General features: G+C 35.9%; 1 protein-coding gene across 2 annotated transcripts; it reads left to right on the top strand.

Annotated features, from left to right (window-relative positions):
• Nucleotides 1-1,493: 1,493 nt before the first annotated feature.
• Nucleotides 1,494-25,108, top strand: vax2 (ventral anterior homeobox 2). 2 transcript variants are annotated; one of them, XM_048184649.1, is made up of 3 exons: nucleotides 1,494-2,703; nucleotides 5,941-6,128; nucleotides 23,831-25,108. In XM_048184649.1, the coding sequence occupies exons 1-3, from the start codon at nucleotides 2,454-2,456 to the stop codon at nucleotides 24,320-24,322; spliced, it is 930 nt and encodes a 309-aa protein (XP_048040606.1). In that variant the 5' UTR covers nucleotides 1,494-2,453; the 3' UTR covers nucleotides 24,323-25,108. The 2 variants fall into 2 exon arrangements, 1 of the variants encoding a protein (XP_048040606.1); XR_007184146.1 differs by lacking the exons at nucleotides 1,494-2,703; nucleotides 5,941-6,128 and adding an exon at nucleotides 16,980-17,097 and having other exon boundaries at nucleotides 23,831-23,966.
• The last annotated feature ends 389 nt before the right edge of the window (nucleotides 25,109-25,497 follow it).

Below are 25,497 nucleotides of genomic sequence, written 5' to 3'. Positions count from 1 at the left end.
GTATTCTCATGTGGTTTTGTGCTTATGTTTATACACAGTATTACTAAATATGATGCCACATAGATTCAGAGTAACTGGTTATAAACAAACACAATCGAATTAATAGTAACACACTTTAACTAAATTCTGATGATTAATTCTGATTAATATTTCTTAACTTTCTGAATGTTATTCATATAATTACTATTAATATGGAACATCAAACTGGTTTCTTAGCATTTACACAAAGCACAAATTCAGTGTATTTTCCTGCCCTCTTTTGATTGACAGGAAATATCGGCCCTGACTATGGATAGCCGATAGTGTTAAAATTAGCTTTTGTCGGCCGATACCGATTATTGGCCGATATATCGGTGCATCTATCTATCTATCTATCTATCTATCTATCTATCTATCTATCTATCTATCTATCTATCTATCTATCTATCTATCTATCTATCTATCTATCTATCTATCTATCTATCTATCTATCTATCTATATGTCATGTTTTGTTTAGTTGTGTTTATGGTACATTTGCTGTTTTGCAACATTAGAGTGTTGGAGGAAAGGGCCAGTGTGTGAGACTGTGGGGCCAGAGAGCAGTGGAGGCAATTAAACCTCTCTTGACTGTACTGTTGGTTTGAGGAAGTGAGTGACAGCTCCATTCATCACTTTCGCGGTTTAATCTGTGCTGAGCAGCTGAATTCAATAATGAGCCATTTCGGCACTGAATGACAAACACTGCTGAAAGTGGCAAAACTGCAATTATGTCATTGCAGCCTCCATAATGGGATTGCGCGCTCAGATAAAAGATTCTAATTTTGTTTTTTGTGTATTATGGCAACGGTTCAATGATGAGATGAACACCTGCGGTTCGTGCACCGTGAGGTAAACACAAATAAACCCTTCGTTTATACAATAACGCGTATAATATGCAGTATTCCATCTTTTAAAATAAAGGTTCTTTATTGGCATCTATGGTTCCATGAATGAATCAATGGAACCTTTACAATATACAATAGGTTCTTTATGTTCTTCAGTTCACAGTAAGAAAAAAATGGTTCTTTTGAGAACTGTTCACTGAAAGATTCTTTGGGGAACCAAAATGGTTCTTCTATGGCGTCACTGCGAAAACCCCCTTTTCGGTGTACAAACCGAACCCTACTCTCAATTTTAACACTTGAGAATGCACATTCGTCCTTACACAAACGTTGTGAAGCTGTACATTTGTCAATGAAAAAAAATGTCAATTAAAATATGCTGTTAAAATCTTTTTGTTTTTTTTCTAGATTTTGCTCAGTTTGAAAGTTTAAGTTTACTTAGTTTATTAATTTATCTCTGCAAAATAAAAATTACGTCCCTCAGCGTTTTCCTCTCCTTAATTATTTAGTTTAAAAGACTTTAAAAACAATTAAATAATCGTGTCGTATTTTAGTTGGAAGCGCTTACTTTATAATCACATGACTCATCCGAACACATTTGCCTTGTCCGTTATTCAGCAAGCGCGATTAAAAAAAAAAAACTGTGAATTAAATGTGAGATCTAACTGTCACGTTTACTACTTACCGAGTATAACAAAGTCTAAAGACAACAGGGATAGTTTCATTCACATTTTGCTGAACGCTAACTTGCGTTTAAACCACCTCGTGCTCTTACTCTCCTCTGTTTACCAATCAATTGATGGATTACAGTCCGGAAGTGACGTCGCTGCTGTCAGCCAACGTAAAAAAAAAAAAATAGCCTACTACTCTACTCTGGAATTACATGTTTACGTAAAGACTGAAGCCAACAGATTGTGTTAAGAATATTCTTATCATACCGATATTAGGCCCGTTCATTTATGTATGCATTTTGTCATTTATTATATGATATCCCTGACTTGGTCCACCGCCTCCCTCCTCCCGAAGAAATCCTGAAATCCGATGGCTCTTTCTCCAGAGCTTGTACAGCCCAGAGCAAATACGGAGGAGAAAAAAAAAAAAAAAACACCAAGTGCAGTCAACGAGTAAATTGACTATATAAGTCATGTACGGGGGGAAAGGGAAAGTTTGCGCTGCTCGTATCCATGTTTGTTGTGTGGAATTACTTATACGTGGTTAAGCAGTGAAGCGCCTCCCAGTGCCTCGGTCATAGACCTTGAAACCAGCGCATATATGCAGAATGCATTTTGGGTTGAGCACGATCCTATAGCTGAGGAGGGTCCTTCCACTTGCCCACAGGGCCCCCTCCACCTCAACCTTCCTTCCCTTCTTTATACATCTCCTCCTTCATGGACGCCCGACGCCGGAACATGCTAAATTATTTGGGCAGAAATTCAGTTCCGTCGCTGGAGTCTGTGGCTGGATTCTAATTTGATGTTGTTTTGGGAATAATCTCCCCATTTCTGTCAGGAAAGAACTTACGCACACTATTTATTTAACCTGAAAATAGCCCACTAAAACTAAGTGGACACATAAAACAGTTAAATTATTAGATGTTTGATCAAGCCACGAGTATGGGCGATGTAATCGCCGAGGACCGAAACCACTGTGGATCCAATTCGTTGTGCCGTGACCGCAGCAGAGACTCCAAAAGCCGGACGGAAGTGGGGAACCGGTCACCTGTGCAAAGTTCTACCGACACACCGGGGACATCGGCATCCACACCGACTTCATCTAGCGAGGATGGACACGATAAACTTTTAGGAGTCGATCCGGACTACTGTCGAAGGATTCTGGTCAGAGGTGAGGGAGCGAATATTTACAGTAAATCTGTGGGATTAAAAGATTCACTCTCAATAACAGTGAATCATTTCCTGTTTGGTTTAAAATAGGTATTACGCAGTTTAAAATGATGTATTTTAATTAATAATGTCCAATAATTGCCTCAGACAAAATCCGTTTGAGTTTAAACAAAACAGTTTCTCTGTTATTTTATTTCGTTCTCGTAGTTATCTTGATTATTAGTATTAAATGTAACCAAAATATCTGAGATTAGTTTACAATTTACAATTAATGACACACATTAATACAAACATTATTGCACAAAATTGAGGGTATAAACTGCCAATAGGCCACAGCAAAATATTAAAAGGATGCCCATTAAATATAATTTTAAAATAACAGCCTATCAATATCTAAATTTGAACTAATATTTAAAACCGTTTTATGCAGTGAGTTTGTTTAAAAATATTACATAGATATAAATAGGCCTATAAAATACATACAAATATAAATGTTTTCGAGAGGTCTGTCTATATTGCTTGAAATTATGAAAGAGATTATGTATTTAATGTCATACGAACTGGTAAACTAGCTTTCAAACATGAGTTTTGAGCTCAGTTTGTGTGTATACATAAATGTCGATGAGAGCTAAAAAAAAACAAATAGAAGCCAAAACAACATTAAGCAAAAACATAAATGCAAACATTACGCCTCTTCGAAAGCGGTTCTTTAAATTCACACAAAATATCTAAATATGTGGCCCATTTTTTAATTGTAGGTTCGTTTTTTTTTTTTTTTTTTTAAACACAATCCATACTATAGCCTATATTTATTTGGAAAGCACATTTTATTTACACAGGTAAAGTCTTAAACACAGTAAAATTGAGAAACCGGAATAAACGTTAGAGAAAAAACTAAGAAAGAGGTCCATGCAAAAAAAAAAGTCATAATTTAGGGAATGTTTAATGGTTTACACCTCGTGATTGTTAATATAGGCCAATATCACTTTACCAGAAATTATTTTACAATTTATCTTTACTATGCATTTTGTTTCGTCTTCCTATTTTAGTTTTAAAAACAAGAAAGACGAACAGCGTGTGATGTAGCCAAAATTGGAAAATAAAAACGCCACTAATATTGCTTAAATAATACAAAGATGTCAATGCACTAAATATTTGACCATCATCTGATGTGTTTGCACCATATAACGACTATTATTTTTTATTATTATAGGGCCGAATTATTGTTAATATCAATGCTTTTGATATTATTTAGTGCATGTATGTTTTCAGTTTACATATATTTGTCATTTAATTATTTAATTTCCCTGATGTATATATTATACAATCAAATTAATTGTATAATATATACATCAGGGAAATTAAATAATTAAATGCTCTTAAAATACCAAGACTTTTCATTCAGATGGACATAGCATTCCACTATGGTTTATGAAATTTAATGCACCCACAAACTGTCAGAGCACGGAGTCCTGCAATAGTGGCGCAGTGGCCAATCCCCGGTGTCACTATTTGTTTTTAAAGCTCGCGATTGAATATGCCGGAGTCCTCGTGAGAACCAGGGTCACTGAAAGGTCAGCAAGTCTGTGTCATCATGGGCCGATGCTCGCGCTGATTTTAAACAGTGAGGAAAAGCAATTACAGAAGGTTTCGCCATTATCATTTCACTGCTCTATATAAACAAATACCATTACTTATTGTGATATTACAGTTCATCCAAGTGTGATCCTATATATTGAGCTTGGTTGCCAGGCAGACATCCAGATAGGCGGAGCTATGAACGTCATGCTAAATATGAATACTTCTCCACATAATTTTTAGAAAATAGAGTAAATTAAATCCATTTTAATAATATCAAATCACACCAATATAATTTAACAATTACCATTTTTAAAGTTCTGAAAAAGTTAGCAAAGCTAGGATTTAAGTATCTTCTTGTACTCTCAACCCGACAGATTGGACTCCTTTCATTGTATGATTCCCCCCGCAGTCTGAGGTGAAAGTCTTGGTGCTGTTTTACTTTCGGTGTTTTCTAAGGTCTAATGCTGCCAAAAGAAGTCATTGGTACAGTTGGTACAATCAATTTCTTCAAATCAATGATGAGCCAGTTTAAAATCATATATATATATATATATATATATATATATATATATATATATATATATAATATGTGTGTGTGTGTGTTTAATATTTCTCAAATCTCAAATGATGTGGTTTATTATTTTATATATGGAATAAGAACGGGGTTGCTGGGAAAACTTCTGTATATACAATTTAATTACTTTACCTGAGGATAATAATCTTCCTCGATTTAATCGATACTGTTGCACAGTCTGCGTATCTCATGCACAAATACTCAACTTGGATATTTAATTTTAATTATTTAATTCAAAGTGATATGTTAATTAATGATATGATGATAAATAAAGATGTTGCATTTTAACTTGGTTATGGCTTCAAAATGGCATAATTGCATGGTGTTGCATGTGAATGGAGTATGTGAACATATTGCCATATTTAGTACAGACATTTGCCTTAATCTGACATCATGATTTCTGATGATGCATGTCAGTCGTGATATCAATAAAATGTTGTATTATTGTGTTGATAATTATGTTTCATGTTGATAAAAAATAATCTTAAAGCGATTGCCAACTAATATGTGCTTTCTTGTTAAGCTGCTTTGGTCTGCCTGGATGAATACGAACATAAATGTAATGTTATTTATTATACATTTATTAAATACATTTTCATTATTTAATCCAACATCAGACCAACACAAATATCCACAAATAAGATGCCATTTAAATCTAACTCATCAGTCAGGGCAAAAGCATCAAGACTTCTCTTTGGCAACTCCTTTAGAAACTTATGAGTTGTGTTCTAGAAATTGCATGTTGGTAAAACAAAATTAAATCTCGATTAAAGTACTCTGTCCACCAAAAAACAAACAGTACTCAACAATTTGGCCGCTAAACTACTTTTTCTAACCTGGCACTTACCATAATTAAATGTCTTTAGAAATCACAAGCAATACAAACCTTTATATTGAACTAAGTTAATTTTGTTTAATATGTCCTGTCATGCAAAAATAAAAGAAGCAGAAAAAAAAAAAGATCTAAAGTCATGCACACGCTCTCATGTCACTCATGGGATTTTCCCACTCCTATTAATCTAAGAGAAACTGGTCTATTTCAACACAAAAAAGTAAATAATTCCATGTGTGTGTGCTTAACAGACGCCAAGGGCACTATTCGGGAGATTGTACTGCCGAAAGGCCTGGACCTAGACCGGCCGAAGCGCACGCGGACCTCCTTCACGGCGGAGCAGCTCTACCGGCTTGAGCTCGAGTTCCAGCGTTGTCAGTACGTGGTCGGGCGCGAGCGCACAGAGCTCGCCAGACAGCTCAATCTGTCAGAAACTCAGGTACGAAACGGATTAAAGCTTCATAGACACGCTAGTGCGCTTCGCTTGTATAAGATGCTGCTTTTTAATGCAATACATAAATATGTATTTATGTAAAATATTTTGTTGCATGGTTGATTATAATTATTGTTATAAGCTATATTTTGTTGCATGGTTAATTATGATTATTGTTATTAGGCTATGTACATTTTGTTGGCGAAATTGTATTGATTAATATTGACAATATTCAATTTAATTGTCTCTGTAAATTCTGCAGAATTCCTCTTCATGTTTTAATGACGTCATATCATAATTGTTTTATCGATATAAAGCGGTTATGGGATATATAGGGGATTGTATTAATGCATCAGTCTGTTGAAAAAAAAAAAAGTATTTACATCAGCTCTACGCTTCTTTTTTTTTTTTTTAGAGTCCGCGAAATATCTCAACATTTCTTTTGGAGATTTAAAAATGGCTCATAATATGCATATTGTTCTTGACTTTTACAGTGCGAGTAACACAACCCATATTTACTGTCTTAAAATATAAAAAAGTTTACGTGACAATGCATTAATATCCTCAATGACAATGTCAAAATACAACGAACACAAAGAAAATGCAATATTAAATTTATATATATATATATATATATATATATATATATATATATATATATATATATATATATATATATATATATATATGTGTGTGTGTGTGTTAAACATTCAAGATAACAAGTTGGGATATGAAAAACACGATCATATATGTATATATATTATCAAATCAATTGCAGATTACAGATGGTGTAGTAAATGGCAAAAAAATCTAACGAGTATATAGACGTCAAATCGTGCGCGAGAGTTAACAATCTTCTGTCTGCAAATGCTGCTTGTCAGCCTCCATTGTTATGAGCACAATACTCATAATTAGTATTCGCACAGTGGGCGTTAGTGGGCGGAGCATTTCTTTGTCCAGACGTGAAAAAAAAGAAAAAAAAAAAAAAAAAAATGGGGCCCCAGTTGTCCAGTCATCATTCATGCATTACGAACTGCATCAGATTGAACTATTATATATTTCGTTTAAGTTTTCAGAATTTTTAAAGTTGTATTTATTTCAGAGTTCGACTTTAGTCAAATTGTGTTATCCAAGTGATCAAAAAATCGAATAATAACTTTACTCGGATAAAATTCATATGATTACATGACTAAGTCACTCGCGGATCCACCTATTGGCCATGTAATATAACTATATCAGGCATGTGTCAAAATAGACTATTACACAGAGAATATCCTGTATAAATCACCTCAATAAATCACAAAAACGTGTAGACGCACAGGTAGGCTATTATATGGACATTCATGATGGCTCAATTTTCAAAACACAAGCAATTTCGGTTTAATGCTGTATTTTTTTTGTATTTTTTTTTTTTTAATAAATAGTAGACAATGATGTAGTAATTTCAAAGCAATTTCAATATATTACCCGCACAGAACATGGGCCTTAGATCGCCATGAAGTTGCATCTGAAAAGGATGATTCAATGTAATGTAAATAAACTGGCAATGATTTAATTTAAAACAATGGTTTCACCGCATTGCTGGCACCTGCAAGGTTTATTAAAACGATTAATATTATACAATTTCGACAAGCGTTTTGAAACAATTAATGGAGCCATTTAAAACCTTGCCTACCCGCCTGTTATACTTTGCTATAATGTTTTAATCTGAGCCAAACAAAACACTGGCAAATTGTTGCCCAACTAGAAATCAATTAATTGAAACGAATTAATAAAAAACATATTCCTTATGGATCTGCGTAGTTGTATAGTGTTCAATTAAATATAAAAATATTTTAGTAGGCTGTAAATGTTGTTTGGCGGCAGGTCAGAAATGTAACACTAGGGGCGCATGGCTGAGATCATTGTTACAGCTGGAAATATCAGAAAGTGAACACGATGATATATTTTTTCATACAAACACAGAGTTTGTGGGAAAAATCCATAGACAACATCAGCATTATGGTTATAATAAATATAGAGGCTGTAACTTCTGGACGAGTATAGACATGGGCAATTGATATGAAACATTTTTGGAACCTGCTGTGACATTATCTAGAACGATACATTTTAATTATTATGCATACAGTTTTAATGAGTTCATACACATGGACTATTATTACTTAAAAAACATATTTTTCAAACTGCAGGACCATTCAAAAATTAACTAGATCATTAAAATGGTGAAAAGCATAATAAAACCAGTTCTTCTCTTAGCATTAATCTTTTGAAGATCCATGAAAGTTTATGAATATGATAAGCGTCAAAGGAAACCCGACGGCAATGAATTAAATCAAAAACTTCTACAGTCAGCTTTGAAAGGTGTAGCCTATAGGTATTACTGGCGCAAATTACTCCGGTATATTTATTGTATAACATTTCTATAGAATTCTTTTAATATCTAATATTAATATACATATGTTTTTCATTGCAATCACAACTATTTAAAAGAAATTTGCTGAATGCCTGAATTTCCGTCTTGGACTGAAGAACACGCGGTCAGTGTAAAAACAATGTCAAAAGTTCTGTCAAAGCAGCGCGAACTATTGAAATTATGAATAACGAGGCAAAACCCACCAGGCACAGCGTATAGAGTTCATTAACTCTGAAGAAAATAATTAGCATATTCTGCTTTAATTAATTTTTAACTGAATTTCAAAAGATAAATAAATCGTTTCTCTGAAATGATTTCAGTCTTGAACAGATGCGTGTATGCAGTAAAACTCAAGCAATGGTCAACCAAAGTGGTAAAATTATAACTTTGGAGACACTCAATTCGCTCAATACAAAAAAAGCTCTTCCATTTTCATTTGCATGAAAATGCTTTTGAAATTTACATATATAACACAGATTGTGAGTGCTAATACTAATTCATATTCATTCATGCTCATACAAATCCCCTTAGTGCATCAGCTTCCATTTCGGCGCAAAATGCGATTGGAAAATATATCTGCATTTTAGTTTATTCCCCTGAAATATTTATCTATGTAAATATTTTTCTCTTTTTTATAATTTCTAATATTTTCTGAAGCAAAATAACAAACTTTACCTTAAATAGTGGTGCACATGCAACGTTTTTAGCCTTTGGATAATTATGAGTCTATATAGACGCTAAATCATTTTATAATTAATGCGCATTCATTTTCATATGCTTTGGCATCACAGTGACATCTGTAAGTGTTGTGTTCCTACTGGTGCAATAACAGTGATATTGAAAGACATCGCAATATTATTAAATAATACAATATTATACATCATCTATTTTTAATCCAACACTATAATATACTAAAGATTTACAATGATGCACAGAAATATAGTCGCGTTTTGTACAATTGATGGTTGTAAAGACAGGCATTTAACGAGATAACGAGCAGGAAGAAAGAAAGAAACATCTCCTGTCAGGCGCTCACACGCGACTTGTTGCGCCTCAGTTGAGGAGACATTTGCAATGGTACACATCGTGATAAACTTTACACATTTTCACTGAGTTTGTGAATCTCTCCTGGAAACAAACAAACAAACAAACAAACAAACACGTGATTAAAATAAAATGGAAACGGCCATCTATAGAAAATAAACGAAAACTTTATTTTATTGTTATTTTATTGTACCCAATCCACGTGATTCTAAACGGACTCAATGACTCGTTTGTGAAAATTGACGGTATATTAAGGTTTCGAGAAGTCCTGGTTTCTTACACCAACTGCTGTTTAACCATTCCATTAATGCTCATGTCCAGCCAATATTCAACTTAGAATTAATTATGTTCTATTATTGTGATTTAATAAGAACAGAAACCGGTCAGGCTTGTGGATAGAGGTTCATATTGTATTCAAACTAGATCGAATTTAACTATAATGCATGAGATTGAGCCTTTTTTCCCTTTACTTTGTCAAGGAATATATAACATTAATGCAAAATATAGGCAAAGTATGATAGATTTTCCTCAGGGTAATGTCAGTGTATAGATAGATAGATAGATAGATAGATAGATAGATAGATAGATAGATAGATAATCATTCAGGGGTGCGTTTCCCAAAAGGATCGTTAGCCAACTAACATTGCAAGTTCCGTCGTTACTTACATAGTTCAACGATTTGGTGTTTCCCGAAACCAAAGTTCAAACGAACATTCGCAAACTGCATCGTAAACTTGTGTGGTTGGAACAACAGCTCTTGAGCTGTGGTTAGAAGCATAGTTTCCTGTTTTTATGACATGTGGACTTAATAAATCGTTATCTTGAGCAAAATAAGCAAGCTGACATTAAATACAATGTATATCTTTTATTTCGAATAAAATATATAAATGTCATTTAGGCTATATATTTTAGTTTGTCAAGAGATCTAAAGCACCGTTTTTGAAGAGTGTGCGTACGTGCTCTAGTACGTCAGAACAAGCATTTGATCTGGAATTAAATTAAATCTGGAAATAAAGCAAAATAACTGAGGAAAATGAGAATTAGTCCTCTAATGCCATGTCCGTAATTTATAGCAGAAATTCTAGCATTAATTCGATCGCAAACGGATTAATTTAAAGAAGTTTTTACTCCACCACCTGCATGAAGTCATTCACCAACGTGGTTGAACGACAGGTTTGCGACAATACGGTTTCGGGAAACAGTCGCTAGCTAGTTGATTTGTTTAACGATGCATCGTACTATGGTAGTTCAGCAGCGAGTTACATCGTTGTTCGGGAAACGCACCCCTGTACCATAGTATTACCATATGACACCATCATGATACCATTGTAATTTTTTGTAATAGGAAACCACTCTTATGGGCATCAATAATGGACTTTATTCAAGGAGTTTATTCAACTTTTTATTTTGCATTACAAATTCATAGAGCTGATGAGTGTGTAACACTGTCAAGGATGAAGATGAAGCTTCAAATGCAGCTTTCATAACTTTTCATCTGCAGCTTCTCAGAGGATTGGTTTAGTATTTTACACATGGGGGAAATGTAAAGTATTAAAACTCATAGGAAATCCCATCAAAATATGGGTTTTTGCCCAAACCCAGTCCCCAGCAGGTGGCTCCCCGCTCCAGCATAACACAGCAGGACACCTGAACCGCACGTGACTGTATGGGGTATCCAGACACCATAGACTCAGTGATCATGGAGCAGATCCCGTGTCTGCTAGATATTCATTATCCGAGATGCTGCTGTTAATTTGTATACAAGACTGAATCTTCACTCGTGAGCCTTTATTCAGGGCTTTAGTTAAACTGTTAACCTTATTTCAATTGTGCTTAATGGCTTGGCATCATTGAATGAGAGGCGATAAAATAGAGGCTCATAGAAAAAATAAATTAAAGAACAACTACAGTTTGAGCCGCATCATCCCGACCTGCTCGTTTAAAGCTCAAGGAAATAAACAGGTTTTGCGCAGCACTGTTTCTTTGTGTTTATTAAAGTGAGAGCTTTTTATTAGCTGAGTGAGTGACAGTTCACCTCAGCATTTCTCTCTTCAGGGTCAGAGATGAGCACAATGAGTATTTTTCACCAGTGCGGCCTTAACATACATAAGCATGACGCAGGGCTTGACTTCAACCTGGACATTTTGATAAAAGGCGACACAGTCAGATTATGATTTATTAGCTTGTAAAGCATTCACGCAGCAGCATGCAAACATGTTTGATAGAATAAACACGGGCAGGACATTCTTTGGGGTGAGGTTGATTTACAAACAAAGCTGGCAAACATTAAATCTGATTGCGCCTGAATTCGCAGGTCCTCACAGCAGCTTTAATAGAATTAAATAGGCAGTTATAAAAGCCTTGAGTGAGATTGTGTGCTCAATCTTTTTATCAATACAACCAGCTGCATGTTGCCGCAAAGCACAATGCATGACATACTCTCAAACACACACAAAGAATTGTGCTAATGATATAAGAATACCATTTTTATCTTTTTTTTTACCCCTTTTGTTAGAGCTGAACTTTTACACTTCTGAGCCTGTTTCTCTTTACCTTAAAATTAGGGGTTAACAGTAATATTTTGGGTTGAGAAACATCCTGTTTGACTCAGACGTAAATAAAGTGGGGTGAGGATGTCATTGATTTCAACACTGTCTTTCTCACTGGTTTTGTGTTAATCAAGCCAGAGACTTACCATTTTTCTTTTCTCTGTCTTTTGTAAATAAAATATCTCAATCAAGGACAGAACACATTTGGCATGTTGCCGGTACGCAGACGTACTCTCACGTTCTCATACATGCACTTAAATTCTTGTGCTGATGATATTTAAGAATAACAGAAGGGGGAAAAAATGACAAAAATGGTAGAGTTGAGCACTCTTTTGAGCCTGTTGTGTTTCTCTTTACCTTGAAATTAGGGTTTCCATTAATGTTTTGGGTGAAGTAACATCAACCTCTTTCACTTAGCATACGTTAGGCTATATAAAGTGGGTTGAAGATGTTGCTGACTTCAACACTGTCCATAGTCTGTGTTTTTCTCACTGGTTTTGTTTTTATCCAAGCCAGAGCTGTGCAATTGTTCTTCTTTTTATCATTTTAAATAAAATATCTCAGTCAAGGACAGAACAGAAGGACTCTTGCCACAACTGAAAAGGTTCACTCTGAATGGAATTTAAGATGGGAATGCATTGTTTGGTGAAGAAAAGCCAATGCCAATCAGCATAATCTGACAACTTGGTTTATTTTCTGTTTTGTATTTACCTTGACTGTGTATCCAATTCAGAGGATCCATCTGATGCATTTGTGTTTGATATTATTAACAAATATCTAAGTACGTATAGATAAACATTAATGAACTGAATGCAATTTCATTGTCTATATATGATGCACTTAAATGAAACAATTTCTGGCTCTGCCATGATCTTTATTTACTGCTTAACATGTTGTAACCATTCTATTGTTGCTTTCAGTTCATCCAGATAGATAGATGGATGGATGGATGGATGGATGGATGGATAGATAGTGGAGTTGCTTTTTACTCACTGACAATCATGTCTTGGTATACGTCTCTGCTGAGTTGGTAACCTTAATGAATGCTTTCGTTGTGCATTGTTCTCTTCTACAGACAGACAGCATGTAAAGTAACGTAACGTCTGGCGTAAAGAGAAGAGATGAGGTCTAGAAGAGGCAAACAAAGAAAGAAAGACACCAGTTTAGACAATCTGAAAGCTTAAAGGACACAGAGTTAGTGGACAGTGTTGGTAGGTAAGTTTCATAGCTGAACATGGTTGGTTCTGTAAGCTGAAAGTAACCAGAAAGTAGTCAGGACTTCAGCCTTAGTGTAGAAGCCATAGGGTTACTAATGTTGTAACTCAATGTCTTTATTATATGTTACTATATTTCTGTGCTTCCACTTTAAGGGGAATGAATTGCACCCATTTTAGGATTTTCCTGTAGGCAGCCATTTTAAACAGGAAGTGATGTCTGCTTACTTTGCAATCAAAGGCCTTATAAACCGACAGCTTGAGAGTGACTCCTGAAGGACCAGCACCACATCCTCTTGTACCACTGTTTGAAGAATTTATCTTCCAGAATCTGGCAGTAAGTTTTGGAAGATCATTTTTAGTCCATCTCTGCAAGACAGACATTTCAGGATAAGAGATGGACTAAAAGTGAACTCAAACACCTTACTGCCAGATTCTGGATAAATTCTTCAAACAGTGGTACAAGAGGATGTGGTGCTGGTCCATCAGGAGTCATTCTCAAGCTGTCTGTCTATAAGCCCTATTAAAACCCAGTCTTCATGTATTTTATAACACTTCAGCTTGTGATTCTTATCAAGTGCAGGTCATTTTTTAGGATTCTTTAGCTAACCTAAGTCTCTGAGATCCTAACACCTTGCACTTCAGGAGACTCCAGGTAGGTTGCAGCTCTGGAAAATGGTGGCGCTGGAGACTAAAGGGTTCCTGATGGTTTCACACTTAAGTCTTCACCTTAATTCTTAATTATTTTGCAGTTAACATGTGTCTTTTCTTTTCCACCTGTTTTTGTCTGACCCCGCTGACCCAATGAGCATTTTGCTGTCCCTTGGTCATGCTTTAACTTTGCAATTTCTAGTATTGCATTAGTATTGCGTCCTTCTCATGAGTATTTAATAATTTTTGACTTTTCAGTCTGAGTTAAATCTCTTTTTTGGCTCATTTTGCCTGTAAAAGAAAACTTGCCTTATAATTCTGCACACCTGAATATAAGGCATTTTTCATTTCCAGCCTTCATGAACAATTATATATCACTTATAAATGATTAAAAACAATATTAATAGTAGTTATTAAGATTGATGTGGATTGGAATTGGTAAAATGTGCTTGGGAAAAAAATATGATCAGAAAATCAACTTGCCTAATAATTCTGCACTCCCTGTAGTTATGTTGAACTACTGTTACAATTTGGTGCTCCAAAATCCCAGAGGTTTATCATGGGAATTTGCGTTCATCCCAGGCTAACCTTCATTGAGGTTAAATTTATTAGACCATAGTAAATAAAACAATTTACAGTGCAAATGTCAGGGGTGTCAAACTTACAGCCTGTTGTCCAATCTGATTTGAACTATAATAAAACATAGAGATGCACTAGTCCAGTGGCCAAAAACGTTTTTAAGCGGGTTTTTTTTTTTTATTATTCTGGGTTTGCAAACAAACTGCTTTGTAATATTTTCTAAAGATATAAAAATCAAAATAGGTGCTAATATATTGAAATAATAGGACACGGAGTGTCTACAGTAAGTGCAAATAGCGTCCCTTGTTGACAAACACTCTTTACAGTATAGCTCCAATGTCTGGTTGGGCCACTGAAGTTTAAAAAGGGACAGTTGTAATTCGATGTATTCAGTGGCGTAACAATAGCATGAAGAGTTTCAGATTTTGGCTTTTACAGGGATCGCAGGGTCGAATCAGCATTTTGCAGAGCTCACCCAATAAAAGAGCTCACTCCTATTTTCTCATCATATACATTTTCAATAAAATGAAAATAATGTTCAAAAAGTGGAAATAAAATGTGAACAAGTGTTTAATAATATTAAAAGTGTTCATTGAGTAGGGTTGGTGGAAAGTGGAGGGGTTTTATTCTCTCAATAATGCAGCATCCATTTAATAATTTTAATAAATATAATCACTCTATATGATATTATTGCATCCTGTACAAAAATACTGAGGTACAAATAGTATCTGCCAATACCAGCCTACAGCATCTAAATACTATTTACACTTCTTGCAAAGAACTGATAGTCTACTTTTACATGGTGTCAATAGAATATATCGCTATTTTCACCTAGTATAAATAGCATATCGTGAAAATGCTGCTATTGTCATTTAGTATAAATAGGATGTCTAATAAATTTATGGTCTAATAAATTTAACCTCAATAAAGGTTAGCCTGGGATGAACGCAAATTCCCATGATAAACCTCTGGGATTTTGGAGCACCAAATTGTAACAGTAGTTCAACATAACTATTGCGCTCTTTAATTGATTCCCTGTCTTATTCTGCCCTCTAGTGGGTAATATCGAACATGCTGCTAATCCTGCCCAATAAATACTTTGAATTTTATTAAACACTCGTTAGGCAGGTTATTTGCACTTTTATAACAATGCTTTAATTTCTATTGAAAATAAATGCCTTTTTTGATATGTGAAGTGAAACTAGAGAAGAACGAACTCGGCAAAAGGCGGATTCGAACCGCGGCGATCGCAGTAAAAGCTAGACTGGCAGTCCAATATTTTAGCATTGCGCCACTGGGGACGTTATCATGGGTATGTCCTTTATCATACTTAGATAATAAAGAGTTATTATGTTGTTATAACGACTTATTATGTTGAAATAACGAGATATTATGTCGTTATAACGAGATATTATGTCGTTATAACGACTTAATATCTTGAAATAACGAGATATTATGTCGTTATAACGACTTATTATGTTGAAATAACGAGATATTATGTCGTTATAACGACTTATTATGTTGAAATAACGAGATATTATGTTGTTATAATGACTTATGTTGAAATAACGAGATATGTCGTTATAACGACTTAATATCTTGAAATAACGAGATATTATGTCGTTATAACGACTTATTATGTTGAAATAACGAGATATTATGTCGTTATACCGACTTATTATGTTGAAATAACGAGATATTATGTCGTTATAACGACTTATTATGTTGAAATAACCAGATAACTTTTCGATTTTTTTTTTTCCTCCCTACCAAGTTTTTTTTTTTTTTTTTTCACCATGCGGTTCAGGGCTTCCGTAACTTCTAGCATATGATTGGGTTTAGAAAAGAAATCAAAAATTCTAGCTTTCATTTTTTATTATAATAAGAAATTATATATTTTTTTTATGATAATAAAAAATTAAAGCATTTTTTTGCATTTATTTGCAACAACAACAACAACAGAGAGATGGATTATGAAAGCCAGAATAGACAAAGGTGGTCAGTGGCTGTATTAGAAACCCCCTCATATCCGTGTTGAATTTTTTTATTATTATTATAGTATTATAACAACGTATAATGTTTTAAAGGGTCATGAAACTCCAAAACACTTTTTTGAGATGTTAACATATATGTATAGGCATGCATCATTGAAAACACTAAAGGTACTCATTAATGTTTTTCATAAGTGAAAAATAGTTATTTTTGCATTTTTCAGAGCGATTTCTGTCTTCCGGTTTGAAAAGCTGAGTCGGAGCAACGTCACAAAATCCGACGTAATCGTGTACTTTCGGCCCAAGTATGGGCATGGTCGAACATGCTGACGTAGACCGTTTCGAGCAAGTCTCGACATATATATTCATGACATAAAGCTCATTTAATCCAATCACTGCGCTGTATTATGCATGAGGAAGTATCACTTTTCTCGCCTTGGTCTCTTGTCATTCAGAGGCATAGGCCTATCCTTGGTGTTCGTTTCCTCAGTGCTACAACACAATGTGTTTTCCTGAGACGCGACCAGAGTAGAGGTTTGTGTGCATGTGGATTGTTTTGCTGTAATCTTCCAGCACAAATGGAAAATATGTTAGCGTGAGATCGCATAATAGCGGAGAATTCAAATGTCACAAAAGTGCAGCTTATTCCCCTCTGCCTGCTCAAGCTGCGTTCAAACACGCGAGCCGTAGGCACAGCAGCACATGAGTGTTGATTTGTTTTTTGCTCGCGATGCGGTCAGAGCTGGAGTTTGAATACGAACACATGAAAAATACGATTGTTATAATATAGCTACACGCGGAGCGCGCATATGATCTGTTTCAGTGCGGAGCTAGCGATGAGTTTAATAACACTAGCCACGTGGCACATAGCTCATACAGAATAAAGTATCCGTGTTTAAAGTTTTTATTTCACACATTCTCCTGCACCAAACATTAACCAGCATGGTGTAGTTATGCACACATATTTCATCAAGTCTTCTTCAAATGAATTATATATGCAAACTGGACACTGATACAGTGGTGTAGCCTATCTGAACGCTACGACACGATTATTCTAATAGACAAAAGATTGATTTTGAGACTGCAGTGCTCGTAAACATAATCAAAGTAGCCTATTATTAGCCCTATTAAATATTCTTTCTCCCTTGTGCTTGGGAGTTTGCTCGTCATTTTCTCCGTGCTCATATATTAATATTCATTATTCTGTATAATGAGTGTGTTCTATGTCTGTGCTTCATTGGTTGTTCTCTCCCCTCTTCCCCCCTCTACACTCCCACTTTTCCAGAGCTTTACACGCCCATTTTAAGACTTTTTTTGAGCTTTGAGGCGTGAACGACCAGGGTAAAACAGGGGGGTTTCATGACCCTTTAAATATACATGAAAAAATAATATAACTGCAATTTAATTTAATATAAATATTAATATAATATTGTTTTAAATGTAAATTAAATAATTGAAAATAATTTAATTAAGGTGGGAATGCATCATCACAGTGTGTCAAATGCTCCATTGGAGATCTGTTGAAGGTCGACCGCTAGAGGTGCTGTGGTTCAGCAGGGATGCCTTTTAATCCATTGGGAGGGCACAATCTAACAGTATCTGCCCACACACATAAGCCTAATTGCCTGATCACATATGTATGCGGGCATCGTCAGCTAGTAGTGCTGGGGGAAGGGAACTAATAATAGTCCAAATGCTTTTGCTGTTAGGAGGATTATAGAGCCATATCTACCAGCCATCGGTAAGACCGGGTTGACCCTTGGCTGAACCTGCGCAAACATGTGCTTTGATAAAATTAGGAAGAAGTGTCAGGTTATGAGGGCAAGAGGGTCCACAGGTGCAACTGGGTAGGATGATCAGGTAATATGCAGCAAGTGAGGAAGAAAGAATTGAGATATGCATGCAATAACACTAATTTTTCCATTCCATTACCACATTACTCTACAGGTGTGCTGCATGTTACAGAATGTGTGTACAGCATCTAACGTGTGCAATCTGGATATTATATTAGCACAAGTATGTTCACCTCAAACCATATGTTGTGTCATAACCTATGTGCCAAGAGAGTATCTAAAGACATTAACTCAGGCCTCAGCTAAAGAAAAAATCCTTCGGTAAAGATGCATGAGATTAATGACCTATAAGCTTTTCAAAAGAAGAGAGGTCACAGAGTGGTCACCGAATAACCAGAATGCCTACATGCTGCATGGTGTTATCACATGTGTAGGATCAAGAGGGAAGCTAGCGGGCAGTTTAGCTTCTGGTCGGGGTCAACAAAAGTGTCAAAAGGATCAGCAGACGAACAGGTGCTCATCTCACTCTTTTTGTACGCTAGAATTTGTTTTTCGTTTCTTTGGATGTTCAATGTGTTGTTCAGGGTGTTGGAAAATCGACTTCCTTTCAGTTAATGAGTGTGCATTTGAATTGTACTGGACACACCTCACAGGAAGAGGAATTTACTGAAGAAATCCATCCGTCATTCCATCCATCGTTCTATCCATCCATAAATAATTTATCCATCATTCCATCCATTTTCCATCTATCATTCCATCCATCGTTTTATCCATCCATCCATCCATCCATCTAAACATAATTTCATCCATCGTTCTAGCCATCGTTCCATCCATAATTCTATCCGTCATTCCATCCATCGTTCTATCCATCATTCTAGCCATTGTTCCATCCATCCATAAATCATTTATCCATTCTATCCATCATTCCATCGATCGTTCTATTTCCATCCATCCATCCATCCATCCATCCATCCATACATCCATCCATCCATCACAAAAATTCAGGGATTTAAAATACAAATTTATGAGACCTCATTCGTGAAACATGAGCTGGAATGTGCAAAATTAATGTAAAATTCCAAAATGCATCAATTTATGTAAAAATGAAATAAGGTACAGTTTAGGCAAGTTTCATGAATGAGCCCCTTTGAACAGACTTAAAACCTCATTTTCATTTGTGCCACATTAAACACACCATTTACCCTGACTACAGTCCATGAAATCACCATCATGCATGCCTACAAACACAGAAGAACGACATATATGGAAGTACACAGAGTTATGGTGGAGAATGTAGGAGCTCAAATTACAAGAGCACTGATATGGTTTCAGGATAGCAAAAAGATCTGATGAATTGATGTACTGGATTTCATTGTGCACCAGTGCACTCTGCTGATTCTGAGTTCACTGAAGAACGAGAGCGGAGTGGATTGAGATGCTGCAGGCGAGGGACCAAATCCAGGTCATGCAGATCCCTTGTTTAGTAATCTCTGCCCCAGCAGTGAACCCTCGATCTCATTAAAGAGGATTTCATTCCAATAGTGTAGATGTACGATTGAAGAGATTTGCTTTTGTCTTTTCTCTCCTCTACTGCTCTACTCCATTTTCAACATTTTTTCTTTTACACTGCTTAAAATCACAGTCAAGTCGAAGTTTTGTAACCTAAAACAAGTTAAGCTCCGCCCACTATAGGCTAAAAAGCAACATCTGTCCCTTTAAGTACTGCATACTAGTACTGGACGATATATTGTTTTATCATCGATATCGCGATGTGCGCATCCGTGATAGCCATATCAGAGCATGTGTGATGTCAAGTATAGAGATCGTTAATCCGTATGAACCAGGCCCCATGGTTCGAAACACACGTGATTCTTCGATTAATTGCAAAGTTTAGCCATCATACAGTAAACGTTTATCATTTGCATGTGTTTTAGGTCCTGTCAGTCTTAATATGACAGCAGCCTAATATTCCTGCTGCTGTCTGTGTCATGAATGTTAATCAAACAACAACAGACAAAGAAATTCACTTTTTTTAGCTATTAACAAATATGAATTACATTTAATTTATATAGTGAAGACTATGCCATGTTATTAGGGCCTGAGTGTTAGCATAAATCAGCATATTAGAATGATTGCTAAAGGATCATGTGACACTGAAGACTTGAGTAACGATGCGGAAAATTCAGCTTTGCATCACAGAAATTAATTATATTTTAAAGTACATTAAAATACAAAACCATAATTTTAAATTGTAATAATATTTCACAATATTATTGTTTTTTCTGTATTTATTATGAAATAAATGCAGCCTTAATGAGCATAAGAGACTTCAGTTAAAAATAGTAATGCTTCCAAACTTTTGACATTTTGTATATATCGCAGAAATTATCAGTGTTTTCCAATAATGTGCAGCCCTACTGCATACACAGATTATATGAATAAATGCTTTAAATATATACATGGTGAGCGTGTAAATAAGTGTAAATTAATGAACTCTTGGAGCACATAGCATCAGCAAGCTCGAGTAAGCTCTAAGGGATCACTACACAATCTCATTATCCTCACACTAATGGCCACGCCGAGTCCATGATATCAGTTTTACAGACCTCAGCTTTATTACTGCTTGCAAAACAGTTTGCTCCGGGTTTTATTCAGCTGTTAGCGACTTACAGGTTTTATAGAAATGGAAATTAATTTCCTGAGTGCGTTTGCAAGAACTGCTGTAACCATGGAGGTCAACAAAAGACGCTCATACACACGTAAACAATTCAGGTCCAGGGGTCATTCGTTCTTATAGCGTCCTAATAAATGCAGTTTATACCAATGAGAGGGACTGAAACAGTGTGACATAAATGAATGCTTGAAATATCCTTCAAATACTGACCAGCAATGTCTGGGCTTTTAAAGCTTGACAGGAAACATTGTTACAACCTGTTTTGGAATGTGTGTGTGTGTGTGTGTGTGTGTATATACACATTGTCATTCAAAAGTTTGGTGTTTTTGAAAGAATTCTCTTCTGCTCACCAAGGCTACATTTACTTGATTAAAATACAGGAAAAGCAAACTTTTTTTTTTTTTTTGAAATATTATTACAATTTAAAATAATTTTATATTTTACATGAACCTTCAAATCATTCTAATATGCTAATTTACTGCTCTAAAAACATTTCTTTTTATAATGTGCTGCTTAATATTTTAGAAAAAACCTCAATACATTTTTTTTTCAGGATATTTTTGAAATAACATATTTAGTAGGTTGTAGATTCATAGGAGCATGTTATTCTTTCTTCACCAATGAAATATGTTCCTAGTGTTTCAAACCCTTTTTAAAGTTCAGTCAATTCTTAATGGATAAAATGAAGTCCCACCCTAGGTTTTTCTCATTGAATATCCTGTTTCACTACAAATTATAATCACTTAATTAAAACAGACTGCAAATGTTGTTTCATATTGTCTCAAGCAAGTACTGTAGACATGTTATTAAAATTCCTCTGGCTACTGTATGTCAATGAGTCTAAAGCACTTGTAGCACAGCTAAAATCCTTTTGTTTTTTTTGAGCTCGGAGATATCCATATACAGAAAAAAGCGTCAAAAGTGTCTCATAGAGCAGACAAGTGTTAAGTGCTCTGCTCGAAGGCCGTGGCTTGTAGAAGTGGGATCTGAACCTCAATCATCCCATGTTCTAGAGCTCTAAACATTAAGAGTGAGAAAATGAGTGTGAATGTGCATTTCTGAGAGCTTGCGATGTGTTGATGCGTTTGTGCGTATGTATAGCGGCATTTTCAACTATCTCCCCCTTTATGGTCCCAAGGGTGGGACAAAGCAGCAGGTGACAGGTAAAAACACGGTCAGGATGAAATGCATTTTTCATAGGCCTGATTTTCTCTATGTTTATGAGTAGAGCTTGATCTCGACCCATCGTCGACCTCAGAATACACTCTACATTAAAGCAGCACTGTATCAATTATACATGCAGGACAAGGACATGCAGAGTTTCGTGCACTTTTTAACCTGAGGTCAGCAGCAGTTTAACATGAGTTCAGTGCACTTTTCAACATGCTTCATTGATCTTCACTTTTCAAGAAGGCCATAAGGAGAAGCCTTGCTGTGGCATCGCATTTATGTCAGTGTTGTTGAATAGACAATCCCTGATTAGTGGTGCTTGCACGTTTTTCCAAACACAAAACCCCAAAATTTGAAAAACTTTTGAAAAACCCCCAAAAAACTTTGTCACATAACTCGAATAATACATGCTACAGACATGAATGACACCACAAACCATGTAGGAGGTTGTGTTATTTTTGTAAGTGATCATTTGACAAAATATCCTTAAGAAATCATTCTAATATGCTGATTTAATGCTCAAGAAACATTTATTATTATTATCAATGTGAAAACAGTTGTGCAGACATTTATAAGGTTTCAAAAGAAATGTATCACGGTTTCCACAAAAACATTAAGCTCCAAAAAAAGAAAAGAAAAAAGTTTCTTGGTGGAATGCAAATTTTTTGCGGTCCAGTTTCTAAGGGAATGCAAACATTTTGTGAGCGAGCGCAAAGTTTCTCGGTGGAACGCACACATTTTGCGAGTGGACGCAAAGTTTCTTGGGGGAATGCAAACGTTTTGTGAATGAAAAAAGTTTCTCGGTGGAACGTACACATTTGGTGAGTGAACACAAAGTTTCTTGGAGGAATGCAAACATTTTGTGAGTGAACACAAAGTTTCTTGGAGGAATGCAAACATTTTGTGAGTGAACACAAAGTTTCTTGGAGGAACGAAATCATTTTGTGAACGTTTTGCGAGCGAACACAGTTCCTAGGGGAATGCAAACTTTTTGCGAGTGAACGCAAAGTTTATTGTGGGAACACGAACATTTTGTGAGCAAACGCAAAGTTTCTTGGGGGAACGCAAACATTTTGCAAACTGCTTGCCAGCGAACGCAAAGTTTCTTGTGGGAACACAAACATTTTAGAAGCAAATGCAAAGTTTCTTGGAGAAACGCAATAGCGTTGACTTATTTTTCCTCCCAACATTTTTTTCCAACACCATGTCCCTTTAGGGCTTCATACGAATCCGATGCACTTTATATTATGTAAAATTTAAACACTGATAATAATAAGACCCATTATCAATAATTGAATACCAATAATAACTGAGCAGCAAGTCAGCATATTAGAATGATTTCTAAAGGATCATGTGACACTGAAGACTGGAGTAATGATGCTGAAAATTCAGCTTTGCATCACAGGAATAAATTACATGTTAAAATATATTCAAATGGAAAAAAGTTATTTTGAATAGTAAAAATATTATAAAATATTACTGTTTTTACTGTACTTTTGATCAAATAAATGCAGTCTTGGTGAATCTTAATAATCTTATTGAATTCAAACAGCTAGTGTACAGCATTGTCAATTTGCTTCCGCTTTGAAAAACAATGGATATATTTAAAAATGTTGCTGTCGTTTTACAGGTGAAGGTGTGGTTTCAAAACCGCCGCACTAAACAGAAGAAAGACCAGACCAAGGACACTGACAAGCGCTCGTCGTCCACCTCCGAATCCCTCGCCACGTGCAACATCCTGCGTCTCCTGGAGCAGGGCCGTCTTCTGTCTGTGCCTGCGCCTGCACCTCCGCCCAACCCGCTGCTGGCTCACCCGCACCCCGGCAACAGCTCTCTACTGGGGAGCCCATCCGTATCCACTTCCTCTGGGGTGAGTAGCACCACCACAGCTCCCGGGTCGGGTGGTGGCGGGACATTCGGACTGTCGCTGTCTTTAGGTGGCACTCCACCCTCGCCACGACTGGGAGTGCCACCGCCCTCGCTTTGCTTTACCATGCCTCTCCTGGGTGGCACCCATCACGAACTGCCATCGGGATACGGGTGTGGATCCTCAGCGTTTGAGCCCTATATGAGGATAGAGCGTAAGGACGGGGAGTTAGGTGGGAAGAAGACAGTTTCCTAAAAGCATTCCCTACCTAATGGTACCTTCCCCCCTCTACCTGTCTCAGGGGTCTCACCTGTGCCGTGAACTGCCGGTTGGATGGAGCGGAGGTTTGCAAACTAACAGAAAGAGATTGACATAGTCTTCACTTTTGGATCCTCATCTCACTGGCCTCACTAGCGCTAGTGCCTACAACCAAATTTAGGCCAGTCGGACTCCATCATTCGGTAAGGAGGAGCGTTTGGGACGAAGCCTGTAATTAAGTATCGCTGTGTTCGGTGAATTTTATCGTGCGCAGGTTTACTTCCATTTTTGCATTACATTTGTGGTGAAGAAAGCCTCAGAATTAAGGCATGCTCACACTAAGAACAGAAACTATTGCGATAACTATATTAGCGTCCACACCAACACACAATAACGCTCTGTTTATTAGAAATGTGCTGCAGTTTTGTCGCCTGCCACTTTAAATGCTCAAGCTCTTTATAGCAGGGTGGATTCTGATTGGCTGTCAATGATTTTATAGTTCATCAGCTGGATAAAAATATATTCTGAAAGTGATTTCCTCTGTGCCGATATCTTTACAGTTTTGTTGTGGACTGTGCTGTTCTTTTATATTTAGAATGATTTTCAAAGCTATATGTTGATCGTTATAGTTACAGTTATCATCCTTGGTGTGAACTGACCTTTATTCTTTGTGAATGATGGAAAAACACTGTAATGTAATTGTAACTAAGGCAAAATTATTATTTTGCAAGTTTGTTTCCAAATGGGTGTTAAAAAAACAAAAAGAAATGGATGAAAAAAAGATGATTGTTCAACAATGTGGTGCGTTTTTATGCTGCTCTAAATTAATTGACTAGGGGAGCTTTTTGTCGATATAAATGTGTGTCTGTATGAAAGTATAAGAATCAGAGAATTATCTAAGTGAACGTTAGTAACAATAACAAGGCACTGACAAATTTTGTGGCATTTATTTCGCATTGGACCTTGGTGGGGGTAATAATGAGAGTTCAATGGACAGAATGATTATTCATATAGCAATGATGCAACACTAATTGCATAAAATTTAAGTGTGTGGAAAAAAATTATACAGGTCTTTAGCAAAATGCTAAATAATAGCGTCTAAAAGGATAAGCTGTCACGATGGACACCCCTTTAAAATATTTCCTCTTCTCTTTGTAACACATAAAGTTCTC

The sequence above is a fragment of the Megalobrama amblycephala genome, linkage group LG3, assembly GCF_018812025.1.
Source record: "Megalobrama amblycephala isolate DHTTF-2021 linkage group LG3, ASM1881202v1, whole genome shotgun sequence".
Classification (NCBI taxonomy): Eukaryota; Metazoa; Chordata; class Actinopteri; order Cypriniformes; family Xenocyprididae; genus Megalobrama; species Megalobrama amblycephala.
Note: the sequence above shows the minus strand (reverse complement) of the source record. Positions and strands in the feature narration are given on the sequence as shown.

Bases quoted from the DNA above. Each gene is read 5' to 3' on its own strand.
- vax2 (XM_048184649.1), top strand. From the start codon at position 2,454: ATGTTTGATCAAGCCACGAGTATGGGCGATGTAATCGCCGAGGACCGA. The intron at 2,704-5,940 runs GTGAGGGAGCGA...TGTGCTTAACAG, and splicing joins TCGAAGGATTCTGGTCAGAG to ACGCCAAGGGCACTATTCGG. The intron at 6,129-23,830 runs GTACGAAACGGA...GTCGTTTTACAG, and splicing joins TCAATCTGTCAGAAACTCAG to GTGAAGGTGTGGTTTCAAAA.